The following is a 13,930-nucleotide window of genomic DNA, read 5'->3' as shown; positions in this document are numbered from 1 at the left end:
TTATAAATATAGAAAATTATTTGTGTGTGTGTGTGTGTGTGTGTGTGTGTGTGTGTATGTGTAAATGTATTTTAATTTAAATATTATGGGAGAATATACACCGGTGTATTCGCATTACACAAGTAAACATGATATGTTTGTCTTTTATCGTAGATCCTACGATATGATCTGACATTAAAGCGCATTAAGACTTTCATTTTAATTGAGAGTCATGTTCAAACGCTACGCGTTTATAATACGTTATTAATGCATATATTTCGTATTAGAAAAAAAGTGTACTCTCATAAAATTATTATTTTTTTTTTAAATATTTTGAGTAATTATTTTCTCGGAAATGAGATAAAGGCTATCGTCAATTACAATAGTTTGCACATAATCAATTCGTATCGTTTTTTATTATTATATTATTATTAAATTATATTTTCACGGGGGTGTAATCAATAAAAATTTTATGTAGATAACCCAAAAATAATATTAAATGTTTGTACTTCTTTTAATCAAGATCAAGAGGCGTATAATCATAGGTTTTATCGGGAGCAGTTACATTATAATAAAACGCGAAGAGTGAAGTGACCCTCGGCTGCATTATTTATGGGTGTTAATAGTTAAACTCTTATAACTTCTTGGTAGCGTGAGGAAAGGTCGAAAGGTAAGCTATCATTACGGAACAAGTAATCGAAAGTGTTGGATGAACATTACCGGCATGAGACACGTGTAATAAGTGAAATTGCATGATCTACGCAGGTTGTTCGTTCGGACGTATCGCAATAGCACGCGAGATCGTTTATCAGCTGTTAGTTGCTCGCCAGGTGTAGAGTTCATTAACGATAACACGCAGGACTAGCGCCTTGTCCAAGTCAAATTTAGTCCTTACAGACATCGAATACGTATAACACCTTTTTTCAGTTCTTTACGATAATTTAATCGCAATCAAGGCGATTTTCTGACGTCTATTCTAGTAACTGGTTTCCGAGACTCATTGTGTATGTGGTTTATTGTTTTAACAAAAGAAATTGTGTTGAATTGCACGTGAAATAAAAAGAAACGTAAGTTTACTTATTATATATTAATGATACAATTAACATAAATATTTGGTCTATTTAGATTTATAAAAGGCGAATGCAAAATGACAAGAGGCACGAAAAGTTTAAAACAGGCATTGATGCCTATCATATGGCTTAATTGCATATTTTGCATGGGAATCTTCGAAATACCTGTGAATCGTCCACGATTTTTACTAAGTGCCTTTTACGTTATCTCGATGATAATTGCATACTTCGTGCTGCTTTATAAGGGAATTGGTCTCTTTCAGGAAAAGTTGTCTGACGACTTTGTCCTATACTATTCCGTTTTAACGATCAATATTTTAGTTGCCATTTTAGCTATAATTTTGTTCTGGCTTAAAGCAGAGGTATGTCTATACATTATGCGTAACGATATTTTGCGTAAAATCAATCCAAATAGCAAATAAAAGTTTTACAAAAATTACAGAGAGATAACTCTTTGATTTATTTTATATATTAAAAAAAAAAATTATTTTTTTGTAATTTTTGTAAAATTTTTGTTGGTAGCTATTAAGATCTCTCTCGTCTTTCCTGACTGATTACCTATGAACAAACTTACTAATTTAGTTTTGACGTTTCAAGAATATAAATAGCATAATTAAAAGATTCAGTACAATTGACAATACTATAGAAGTATTGGGTATAAAAAGGGATTACCAGAGAACTCACCGCAATATTCTATATCTTTTGGCTCTTTGGGTAATGAGTATGCTATTATTGAATCTCATGCATATAGTATGGATGTATGAAGAGATTGCTTCTATGGGATATTTGGGCATTTTTTATACTGATTTATGTTTCTGCATTCCAATTCTGACAAATTCTGTAGTAGATGTCACTTTCGCTTCACTTATCAGGCAAGTATAATAATTAATAATATGTTTCCCAAACAATATATATCCTAAATTAATGATCAAATAGTGAGAATTACAGAGAATTAATGTTTAATTACAGAGTTATTTTAAAAGTTATTTTTTAAATTTCTAACTTATTTTTCAATCACACAAAGCGACATATTTTTTTAAAATTAAGTGGATTAAGTAAATAAATATACATCTTTGATTATATATATCAAAACAACGTGTGTGATGTAAAATTGCAGATGTCTTCAAATAAAGTTCCAGAATACAAATATTCTGATTAACAATGTAGTACTTTGTGCAAATAAATCAAATATCTTTAAGATTCAAGATCAACGTGAAAATAAACAAATTGCAATCGTTACAATAAACTACGAAAATCAAAAGGAGAAGATACTGCATCTCATACAGACATTGAGGTAAAATTAACAATAATTCTCATTTTCTATTGTTCAACGGTCAGTAAAATTTTTTAACATTTCAATAAAATCTTATAATAATTAATATTATTTTAAAAAATGAATATTTTTAACATTATGCATCTTTTTGTGATATTTCACTATGTTAATAGCTACGTTTACCTTATAAAATTATATGTATAATTTGTCACAGAATTATATGTATACAGAATATGTATACAGAATATATTTGAAAAATCTCAGAATGGATATATAAGGTATATAGATTATATCAAAATATATGATACCTAAAATAGTGTGTGCTAAATTCTGTCACAAATTAAAAAAGAATTTCTTAGAGTTATTTAAATAATTACTAATTAATTAATATTTTTATCTCAAAGACATTTACACTTAGAAGTCACGAGAATAGCACGACAAATTAATCATACTTATTGTCTGCAACTTTTGCTCGAATTGGCGGTTCATTTTACAGTAGTAACTGTATGTTTTTACTGTATGTATGGTGCACTTACCGGCCAGTTTCACGTGATATTTCACAGTGAAAAACTCGTTGCCATGATAGTTTGGGCAGGCATTTACTCACTCAAAATTATATTGGTGAACTCTCTTTGTGCGGGTGTATCACAGGAGGTACATTATTTTTGTTATTAAAATAAAATTTAATTAAATAAATTCAGAATGATAAACACAGAATTGATTCCAGGGTACAGTTAAATATGTTATTAAAATTATGTAATATTTATATATATTACTAAATTTGTTCGTTATATGGTTAAGATTTATTTCAGGCATATAAAACCGGCGAAATTATGCAGTCTTTTGATGGAGCCGGTACCGACGATGATATGAGAGAAGAAGTAAGTCTTGTTAATGCATTATCGATGGATAACATGTTAATCAAATTTGATTTTTTTTTCCTTCAAAGAAAACATATTGAATATTGTTCATATAAAACAATTTATTGTTTAAGAAATAAAAACATTGTGTTTTCATCTATAAATATTTTACTTATGTATATAATTTAATAGAAAATGAAATAAATATGTGCAAATGTCTCTTTATGTTACAGATTACGCAATTTACGCAACAAATAGTGCTTAATTCCTTAAAGTTTACCGCTTCCGGTTTCTTCTCAATTGATAATACTCTCACTGGCAAGGTATGTATATTTAACCTATTTCTTTAAATTATGCAATTAATAGAAATGATACAATCCATTTAGAGAATTACTATTTCTGATTTAATTATTTATTACAAAAATGTAGAATAATTATTTAATGTAATTCTAAAATTTGAGAAGGAAGAAAAAGAGAAAACATTATATTATGTGTTTGTGTTTCAGTTTTTTGCCACGGTTACAACATATGTGGTTATTCTAATTCAAATGAACACGCCATTATAATATGATGATTCAAAAAAGAATTCGGTCACATTGTAGACGAATAATGCTACTTATTAAACTAAAAAAAAGAAATTTACAAATAATTTAATAAAAACTCATCAAAATGATCTTTTTGAAAATTGTATAATTAATAGCATTTTTAAAGATTTTCTTATTAATAAAGTTCTAGAAATTTCATTTATAAAAAACCGATTTTCTTGAAATGCTAAAAATACGAATAAACAAGAAATATAATGCTTTCAAATTTAATAATAATAAATAAATAATCATATTCTTTTCCAACATGATTTACTTGAAACTCTTATTTATATTATTTGTAACACAAAAAATAATGATAAAATAAATTTATATATGAATACAATTAAATTTATCTATTTTTGTTGCCCCATGCAGTCCGATTGCAAAACCGTTGCAAACAGTAAAAATTTTAATTGCATTGCTTAAAAATTACAATATATTAACGATAACATATTATATAAATGTATTATATAAATATATCTTGTATCTAACAAAAAATGACGGAGAAAGTACAAGAACTGAAAATAATTGCTGACGCATTGTGCGAATATCGATTATCTCAACAATATACATCTATGTTATTGTTTAATATTTTAACGATGCTAAAGCAACGATCTAATCAAACATCATCTTATCATGCTGATAAATGTAACATTAGCACGCTATATTACCTTCAATTCAGAATCTAATAGTTAACATATAAAATTGTGAGAGTTTGTGATCATGGCCAGCACTATAGACAAGACTTTAAATCCTTTTTGCTTAGTCTTTTGTTTCCTTGGTTCTGGAATTTTTAGGGATAGCTTGGGTCATACGAGATTTCGCTTCAGCATCTTTTATATACTAACTGTTTGGAGTGTTTATGCCTGCGCCTTTTATTGTGTGGTGAATTTCTTTGCACCGCATCGTATATTTGCAGGCTTTTTGATCTTTTTTATAATAATGACAAATTTGTTTGTGACCATAATATCTGTAATCATCGTCGTTCAAGAACACGAGGTATTTTTTCTTTGTGAATGTTTCATTATAATTTTAACGGTGTAATCTCTGCAGTAAAATAAATAGCACGAGACACGACTTCTCCAAATTAGAAACTAGTTTTACTATTAGTTATTTGATGAAATCAAATTTACTTATATTTGATAAAATCGCATTTAATTAGATATGAATAAAATAATCTATTTTTTTATTTATGTAAAATAAAATTTTGTGTCTAAAATACGTTTTACTTTCAATCATTGAATTACTAAAAAAACTAAAATTTTATATTTTGTTAATAAATTTTGTTTTGTATATATCTCATAAATATATCATATAAATAGATATAATATTTGACGAGATTTTTATTATAAATTATTACATTATTATCAAGTACGTTGATATATATATTTTCATGTATACCACGAAAGACATTTATAGCATTATATATTTTATTGTTACTGTTATTCTCTTAGAAATTCTTTAGGTGTATAAAAAATCTTAGTCTCGTAGACGATACATTGGAACAGCTTGGAACACCTAAGGAATATTGTAAAATGCGAAACTCGATGAAATGGATAATGATTATATGGTTTATGACAATTTGCATAACGTGGATATCTGACTATTTTTGGGATATGGAAAAGTTTCAGGACACAAGGGTCATAATTATCCCTGCCATTATAAATTATCCTTTCCATCTCAACACTTTTATGTGTATAATGTTTATATTTCTTTTAAGGTTTGTAAAATATGTTTATTTTTCTTAAATTATATAAGCATTATTGAGAAATCTGAATAATTTACTTTCATCAATTTTTAAATTTATAAATTGTAAATATGCCATATTTAAAATGTTATTTCTACAAAATAATATATTAAGCGAATTAAACAATAATTAATAACATGCGACATAAATAAAAGAGTTTAATAAGCGCTTCATTCTAGTGTTTCTCTGTTTCTCTAAATTATAGATACATTGGTACTAGATTCGATAAAATTAACAATTATATTGAGCAACTATCAGAGACTGAAGAATGTGGATTGAGATGTACTTGGAAAAAATCTCTTGTTACTCGCTATTATGTCCGAAGCGCTAAAAATCGCGAACATGTATTGTGGACTGCAATGTAAATTGATATATATCCTAAGATAAAAATCGGCCAAATTGAAAGACTTATTTGAAAAAAAAAGACAATTTTATTCATTTAAAAATGTATAAATATATTTTATTGTGTTACAATCTTATTCACACCACGCTTTTGCATTAAATTGTGGCAATTTTATATTTAACCAAAAAATCTGTTTTTTTACAAATTAATTGCAAATTTCTAAATTTACATAATGTAACTATAAACGTTAATTTTACTCAGATTTATGATAAAATAATTATTTCAATATGAGTACTATATAATCGTACATAATATTTAAATAATATCCCTAATTATATAGCTTCGATCGTATTTAATTCTAGATAGATGTTGCACGCATGTATTTTTTAGAAGGAACAGATCAGTAATTATATATTTCGACGTTTTAAATATATTTATCCATTAATATAATGTTTTTTAGGCACCTTCATTTGGAACTTTGCGGAATAGCTCGCAAAATAAATGATTTTTTCGGAATGCAAATGACTTTGCAGATGATATCCTATTTTGTACTTTTAACGGGAGTGTTTTATTATCAATACCGTATGATATTATGCCACAATCATAATTATAAAGATAGTGGGGAAAGTCAATTAATATTTTTAATTCATGCCGACATATGGACCAGCATATACTTAATTAAATTCGTAACATTGAATTATATCTGCGAAAATGTTAGCACTAAGGTGAGCTTTTAGATGATTTTTAGATGGATTGTAAAATTCTCATTTTTCTAGATAAAAAAAGAAACTTAAGAATTTTTTTTTCATAACAATTGCACATTTATTTATATAAATGCACAACTCTCGATATTCATAATTAATATAAATAAAGATATAATTGTTAAAGTCGTAGAATTAACTTTATATTATTTCAGGCGGGGAAAATCAAGGACGTGATCCATAAATTAACAAACCTTGTCTATTTTAACCAGTCACGCGAAGATGTAAGATAAATCTTCCTAGCCTAAAATCTTTAGATTTTAAATAGTTTCTATTAATAATTTTAAAATAATATTTATGTTACACAATGCAGATTTTCCAGTTTGTTTTGCAAATATCACTTCACCCATTAAAGTTCAACGGAATGAGCTTGTTTAACTTTGGCTACGAATTTATTGGCAAGGTTAGTTTGTAATATTATTAATATTTATATAAGCATAATGCAATTTAGAAGTAATTTAGAAGTTAGACTTATGCAAGAAAATATTAAATAGCGATAATTATATTTGATATTTATTTTCAGTTTTTCATAGGAATTCTTAGTCTTATGATTTTTATGGTGCAAATGGATACTTCTCCCCTATCCCGAATTTTAATTTCTAACGGAAATAACGCATCATGTTACGCGTAAACGAGAAAAATATATAATTTTGAAGACTTCTACATAGTATCCTTCCAGTTTATTTAATATCCGTATATTTCTAATTATATATTAGAAAGTTAGTTGTATGTACACAATTATTGTTAATAATTATATAAACCTTACTTTAATATTATCATATTAATTGCATTGTTATATTTATTGATTTATTTTATTATTGATATTATTTTGGTACTATATGTTTCGAGAATAAACATTTTTTTAATCTTTATAAATTACATTTTTATTGATTAATTTATATATATGTAATATAAGATACATCATTCTTAAGAATTTTATTTAAAAAAATAAATCCGCTGATTACGAAAATACCAAATTTTCCATATCATTTTCAATTCACTAAAAAATATTATTTATTCGATAGTTGTTCACTTATCACAATTCTACTGTCAAGTCAAATATTAACTGACGCCTATCTTAAGCTACAAGTTGTTTGCCAATTATTGGCGCTAATATCGCCCAACAATATCGATCAACTACTTCATTATATATGTTTATGAAAATAAATGATACACATAATGCTAATGCAGTTCTATTATTATTCCATCGTTTTGATAGATGAGTATGATATGACTACCATAAAACAGGCGTTACAATCTTTGCTTCTAACTTATTCCGTTCTTGACTATTATATTTATGAATATATTATATGGACACATTCTGTACCTAATAAGTAGATGGCCGAGAAAGTACAGACACTGAAAATAATTGCTGACACATTGTGCGAATATCGATTACCTCTTTATGTTAGTGTTTAATATTTTAACGATACTAATGTAAGGATCTAATTAAGTGTTATTATACTAATATATGTTAGCACGCTATACCCTGACACATTGTGCGAATATCGATTACCTCTTTATGTTAGTGTTTAATATTTTAACGATACTAATTAAGTGTTATTATACTAATATATGTTAGCACGTTATACTATCTTCAACTTGTGATCTAATAGTTAACATATGGAATTGCGACAGTTTGCAATCATGGTCGACAGTATAGAAAAGACTTTAGATTCTTTTCATTTAGTCACTTGTTTACTTGGTTGTGGAATTTTTAGACATAGTTTGAATCATCCAAGACTTTGCTTCAGCATCTTTTATATATTAACTGTGTGGAGTGTTTACGCCTGCGCCTTTCACTATATGGTGACTTTTTATACACCACATCGTATATTTTCAGGTTTTTTGATGTTTTTCATAGTAATGACAAATTTGATTGCGACCCTAATATCTGTAATCATCATCGTACGCAAACACGAGGTACATTATTTTTCTTTATGGATGTTTTATAATAACTTCAATGGTGTGATATCTATAACAGAATAAATAGCATGAGAAACACGACTTCTCCAAATTAGAAACTATTGTATTTTCACTATTACTTATTTGGTAAAGTCAAATTTAATTAAATATAAATAAAAGTATCTATTTTTTATTTATGTGTGTAAAATGAAATTTTATGTTTTTAAAATTTATATTATATTTTCAACAGTTGGATTATCAGAAACATCAAAATATTATGTTTAGTTGATAAAATTTGTTTTATATATATCTAGTATATATTACATATATTAATATAAAATTTAATGAGATTTTATTAAAAATTATTTCTTTGTTATCAAACACATTGATATATATTTTCATATCTGCGAAAAAAGATGTTTATAATATTATATATTTTTTGTATGCTGTTATTCTTAGAAATTTCTTATGTGTATGAGGAATCTCAGTCTCGTAGACGATACCTTGGAACAGCTTGGAATACCCAAGGAATATTGTAAAATGCGAAAGTCGATAAAATGGATATTGATTGGATGGTTTATGATGATTTGTATAACGTGGGCAATTGATAGTCATTGGTCCGTAAAAAGGTTTAAGGATATACAGGCTATAATTATCCCTCTTATTATACATTATCCTTTCCACATCAATACCCTCATGGATATAATATTTATATTTTTTATAAGGTTTGTAAAATCAGTTATTTTTAAATTATTGAGAAGTCTAAATATAATTCAAATCAATAAATTCTTAAATCTGTAAATTAGAAAAATGCTAAAAAATGTTAAATATATATATATAAATTAGTTAAGTTATTTTATACTTGTATGCTGTATAGGATTCTATATAATCAGTATTTATTTAAAGAAATATAACAGGCATTTATTTAAAAGACACAATTCTTTAATCTAGTATGATAATCCAGAAGTTAGTGCCGTACTGTTGTTTTTATAAAGTTCCTAAATGAATGGGATCCTAAATGAAATAAACAAGAAATAATGAAAAACTTCCACATGTTTATATTTAATGTGCAACATAAATAAAAATGTTCAATGTGTGTTTTATTTTAGTGTCTTCTTCTTTTTTCTGAATTACAGATATATTGGTACTAGATTGAATGTAATTAATGACTATATTGGACAACTATCAGAGACTAAAGAATACGGATTTAAATACACTTGGAAAAAGTCTCTTGTTACTCGTTACTATGTCCAAAGCGCTGAAAATCGTGAGCATGTATTGTGGACTACAATGTAAATTGATATATATCCTAAGATAAAAATCGGCAAAATTGAAAAACTTGTTTTAACATATTTTATTTTATTAATCTAAAAATGTATAAATATATTTTATCTTATTGTATTACAAACTTATTTACACAATTAAATATCTATCTATCAAAAAATCTGTTCTTTTACAAATTTATTTATATATCGCAAATTTTCAAATTTACGTAATGTAACTGTAATTGTTAATTTTGTTTTGCTTTATGATAAAATATTTATTTTGATGTAATTTGTAATTGTATAATATTAAATTATATCTCTGATTGTATCTCTGATCGTTTTTAATTCTAAATAAATAGACAAATACTACACGCATGTAGTTCTTTATATATTTCAGTGTCTTAATATAATAAATATATTTATCTATTAATATATTATTTCTTTCTAGGCACCTTTATTTGGAACTTTGCCGAATAGCTCGCAAACTAAATGATTTTTTCGGAATGCAAATAACCCTGCAGATGATGTCATATTTCGTTTTTTTAACTGGGATATTTTATTTTCAATATCATATGCTAATATGTTTCAAACAATTATATAAGGACAAGGACGATCTAGAAAATAAACTGACACTTTTAATTCATACTTATGTATGGTGCGGTTTATACTTAACAAAATTAGTAACATTAAATTACATCTGTGAAAGCGTTGGTACCAAGGTGAGCCTTAAGAGATTTTTAGATAGATCGTAAAAAAAATATTTTCATCATGATTAGTCTGGATTAGTCTCTCTATGATATTCAATCTTTTTACGATAAATATTAAAACTATTTTAGTAAAGTACTTGAATCAAAAACATTTTCAAAATTCATTAATACAAAAACACAATTAATACGAATAAAAAGATACAATTATTATGATCGTAAAATTAAATTTTTATATTATTTTAGGCGGAGAAAACCAAAGACATGATCCATAAATTGACAGATCTTGTCTATTTTAATCAGATACGCGAAGATGTAAGATAAATTTTCCTAGCTTAAAATCTTTCAATTTTAAATATAGCCTTTATTAATAATTTTTACATTCATGTTATATACAATGTAGATTTGCCAGTTTGTTTTGCAAATATCGCTTCAACCGTTAAAATTCAACGGAATGGGTTTATTTAATTTTGGCTACAAATTTATTCGTAAGGTTAGTTTTTAATATTATTCACATCTATATAAGCATAATACAATTTAGAAGTAATTTAAAAGTTTGGCTTATGTAAGAAAATTTTTTAAATAGCGATAATTATATTTGATATTTATTTTCAGTTCATCGTAGGAATTGTTGGTATTATGCTCTTTATGATGGAAATGGATACTTCTCCCTTATCTCGAATGTTAATTTCGAGTAAAAACAATGCAACATGTTACGAGTAAATGAGAAAAATATGTAATTCGGAAAAGTTTTACGTAGTATCCTATCAACTTATTACTTGATATTCATACATTTTTAATTATTACAAAGTTGATTTTGTAAACGATTTTGATAATTATGTAGACATTAGTTTAATATTACTATATTAATTATGCATTGTTACGTTTATTAATTTATTTTATTAATTTATATTATTTGATATTATGTATATATATATATATGTTTTAAATAAAAATTTTTTAACATTTATAAATTACATTTTTATTGTTTATTCATGTAATATAAGAAATATCCGTTTTTAAGAATTTTATTAAAAAAAATTAATCCGTTGTTGATGAAGACATCAAAATTTTCATAGCAAATTTAATCCACAACTAAAATTACACAACATTTACATTCGATATATTTTGAATTCGTCATATGCGATCTTTCTTGTAATGGCTTTATTGTCGATGAGTCAACGAATTAACAAACATTTAATTGTAAATTCTTGTTCTTTGATTTTTATTTCATTACTAAAGAAATCTCAAGTAATAAACTTTTATTAATTTGACCTAAGATGCAACATTTCTCCACAAGTTCCTGGAATAATTGTGTGGTAAGTGACAGTTTAAGGATTAAAAAAGAATTTGTTGATAAATTTTGCAGAGAAATTTCTAAGAGAATTATTTCTTCATATATATTTGTACTCTGCGTTCATTGTATTTTTTTACCATTAAGAAGAATCCAGACAAAGGCCAAAACTTTTGCAATTTTTATCATTTTATATATCTTAATTAATATATGTGCTATCAACTGCTTAAATCCTATTTTAAATTATTAATTCTTATATGATGTATGCTCGTTATGAGTACTAATTTTTTACAATTTTTTTTAAATGTCCGTCTCCTTTTTAGGTATGGTAGTCATCTGCACTATGAAGATTAGAAATGCCAAAATTGTCATGAAGAACTAAAAGAAAATATGTGAATTAATTTTTTTTACACAAACAAAAAATTACATATATAATGCACTATTTTAAATCTACATTTTTGTACGTTAATCTAATATCTATTACACAACAAGATACAATAATAAAAATATTATATGAAAGATGTAATATATACAATTACGGTCTGATTATTTATAATATAAGTTGAAAATGAAAAGATACAAAAAGATAAATATAAATTAACTAAGATAAATATAAGAACCAACCTTTCGTAGAAGGCCATTGCCAAAATAGAAGAGACCCAGTCCTGTGAATTTCAGCGGATGATATATTATTTCTAAAGAAAACTGATAAATCTACGCACATAGAATAATTATTAAAACGTAAAAAATCTTAACTGCTTTATTTTTATTACTGAAATATATATATTTTTTACCTCGTCACGAACGTCAGCATACCGAATAAAATCTGTCAATTGGTGAATTATTCTTTTTATTTCTATATATCCAAGTTTACGGGATTGAAATTTGCCTTAGCGCTGACGTTTTCGCAGATGTAATTTAAATAGAAGAGTCTAGCCACGTGCAACGTTATCCAAAAACATATGATAACCCAGGCTATCGGCGAAAATACTTTTGTTTCTATGTGCATAATAATATAATGACATAATCTTGTCAGATATACTAGACAGGCTACTATTTCCATAGTCAATTGGGGTCCAAACATTATGTTTAAATCACGAGCGATTTGACATAATTCCAAATGGACATGCCTATCAAAGAATAAAATTTGTTAATGAGAGAACAAAAAGACAAACACGACTATGATGTGTATGGAGAAATCATTTTTTTATTATTTGAATGAATTGAATTTTTTCTATATTGAATGCATTAATTTCTTTGATAGATTATATTTCAATCAATCCAAGCATATATTTTTTTTTATTTCGATTTACATTGAAGTCCACAGTATGAGCTTGTATTTGTCATACATGATGCATTCACGAGTAATCAGCACAGATTTTCTCCATGTATATCTCAATCCATATTGTTTCTTAATCAATAGACATCTCATATGCTCGTTTACCTTGTCAAATCTAGTACCAATATACCTGTTACAAAGTCAGAGTAATTGTACAATAATTACAATATATAAAAAAATTGATAACACATAATTACTCGAAATAAAAATAATCTACGATAAAATTTTTTAGTCCGCAGAATAAACATGAAAAACATTTCTCTTTTTTCGAGGCAATTTTACAAAAAAATATTAAATACGTTTCTTCTAAAAAATTTAATCTTTTTTACAATATTTGTTTTCTTTTTCCAGGATTAACAACTATTTTGTAAAATACATATGTATTAAGATAATAAAAAGTTAAATCTATTAACAAAAAAATTATAATGTATATTTAGGTATACTGTGTAATATAATACAAACCACAGGAAAATCAAAAATAATAAATCCACAAATAAGTTGACGTGATGAAAATGATTCATAATATAAGGTAGAATCATGCACCGATGATCTTTTATTGCGTAGAACCACCAAAAGCTATCAAGTGTATTTGCTATATGAATGCACACGAACCATCCAATTAACACTCTTATTACATATGCATGTAACTGTCGATATATCTTGGGAGTGCCTAACTCTTTTAAAGTATCGTCCACAGCAGCAAGTCTTTTCATGAATATTCGAAATCTCTAAACAATATTAAATAATACAATTCAACAACCAAATGTTATAATAAATAATATTAAATTTTTAAAAAAATAATAAAT

General features: G+C 26.0%; 3 protein-coding genes and 1 pseudogene across 5 annotated transcripts; 3 read left to right on the top strand and 1 right to left on the bottom strand.

Annotated features, from left to right (window-relative positions):
* The first annotated feature begins 451 nt into the window (after window positions 1-451).
* Window positions 452-3,896, top strand: LOC115237012 (putative gustatory receptor 28b). 3 transcript variants are annotated; one of them, XM_029809765.1, is made up of 8 exons: window positions 452-983; window positions 1,105-1,411; window positions 1,647-1,921; window positions 2,167-2,343; window positions 2,727-2,976; window positions 3,135-3,203; window positions 3,416-3,505; window positions 3,689-3,896. In XM_029809765.1, exons 2-8 carry the CDS (start codon window positions 1,127-1,129, stop codon window positions 3,746-3,748), a joined length of 1,206 nt encoding a protein of 401 aa, XP_029665625.1. In that variant the 5' UTR covers window positions 452-983; window positions 1,105-1,126; the 3' UTR covers window positions 3,749-3,896. The 3 variants fall into 3 exon arrangements, with proteins under 3 accessions (XP_029665625.1, XP_029665624.1, XP_029665623.1); XM_029809764.1 differs by having other exon boundaries at window positions 452-1,046; XM_029809763.1 differs by having other exon boundaries at window positions 452-1,411.
* Window positions 3,897-4,489: 593 nt separating this feature from the next.
* LOC115236977 lies at window positions 4,490-7,248 on the top strand. Its single transcript, XM_029809716.1, has 7 exons — window positions 4,490-4,651; window positions 5,221-5,486; window positions 5,719-5,874; window positions 6,317-6,581; window positions 6,773-6,841; window positions 6,931-7,020; window positions 7,141-7,248. Exons 1-7 carry the CDS (start codon window positions 4,490-4,492, stop codon window positions 7,246-7,248), a joined length of 1,116 nt encoding a protein of 371 aa, XP_029665576.1.
* Window positions 7,249-8,922: 1,674 nt separating this feature from the next.
* LOC115237030 lies at window positions 8,923-11,214 on the top strand. Its single transcript, XM_029809789.1, has 6 exons — window positions 8,923-9,247; window positions 9,659-9,814; window positions 10,236-10,506; window positions 10,738-10,806; window positions 10,895-10,984; window positions 11,107-11,214. Exons 1-6 carry the CDS (start codon window positions 8,991-8,993, stop codon window positions 11,212-11,214), a joined length of 951 nt encoding a protein of 316 aa, XP_029665649.1. The 5' UTR covers window positions 8,923-8,990.
* An 871-nt stretch (window positions 11,215-12,085) lies between these two features.
* The window catches only part of LOC115236976, a 13,396-nt pseudogene continuing 11,551 nt past the window's right edge, over window positions 12,086-13,930 (bottom strand).

This window comes from Formica exsecta, unplaced genomic scaffold, assembly GCF_003651465.1.
Source record: "Formica exsecta isolate Colony F162 unplaced genomic scaffold, ASM365146v1 scaffold265, whole genome shotgun sequence".
Classification (NCBI taxonomy): Eukaryota; Metazoa; Arthropoda; class Insecta; order Hymenoptera; family Formicidae; genus Formica; species Formica exsecta.
Note: the sequence above shows the minus strand (reverse complement) of the source record. Positions and strands in the feature narration are given on the sequence as shown.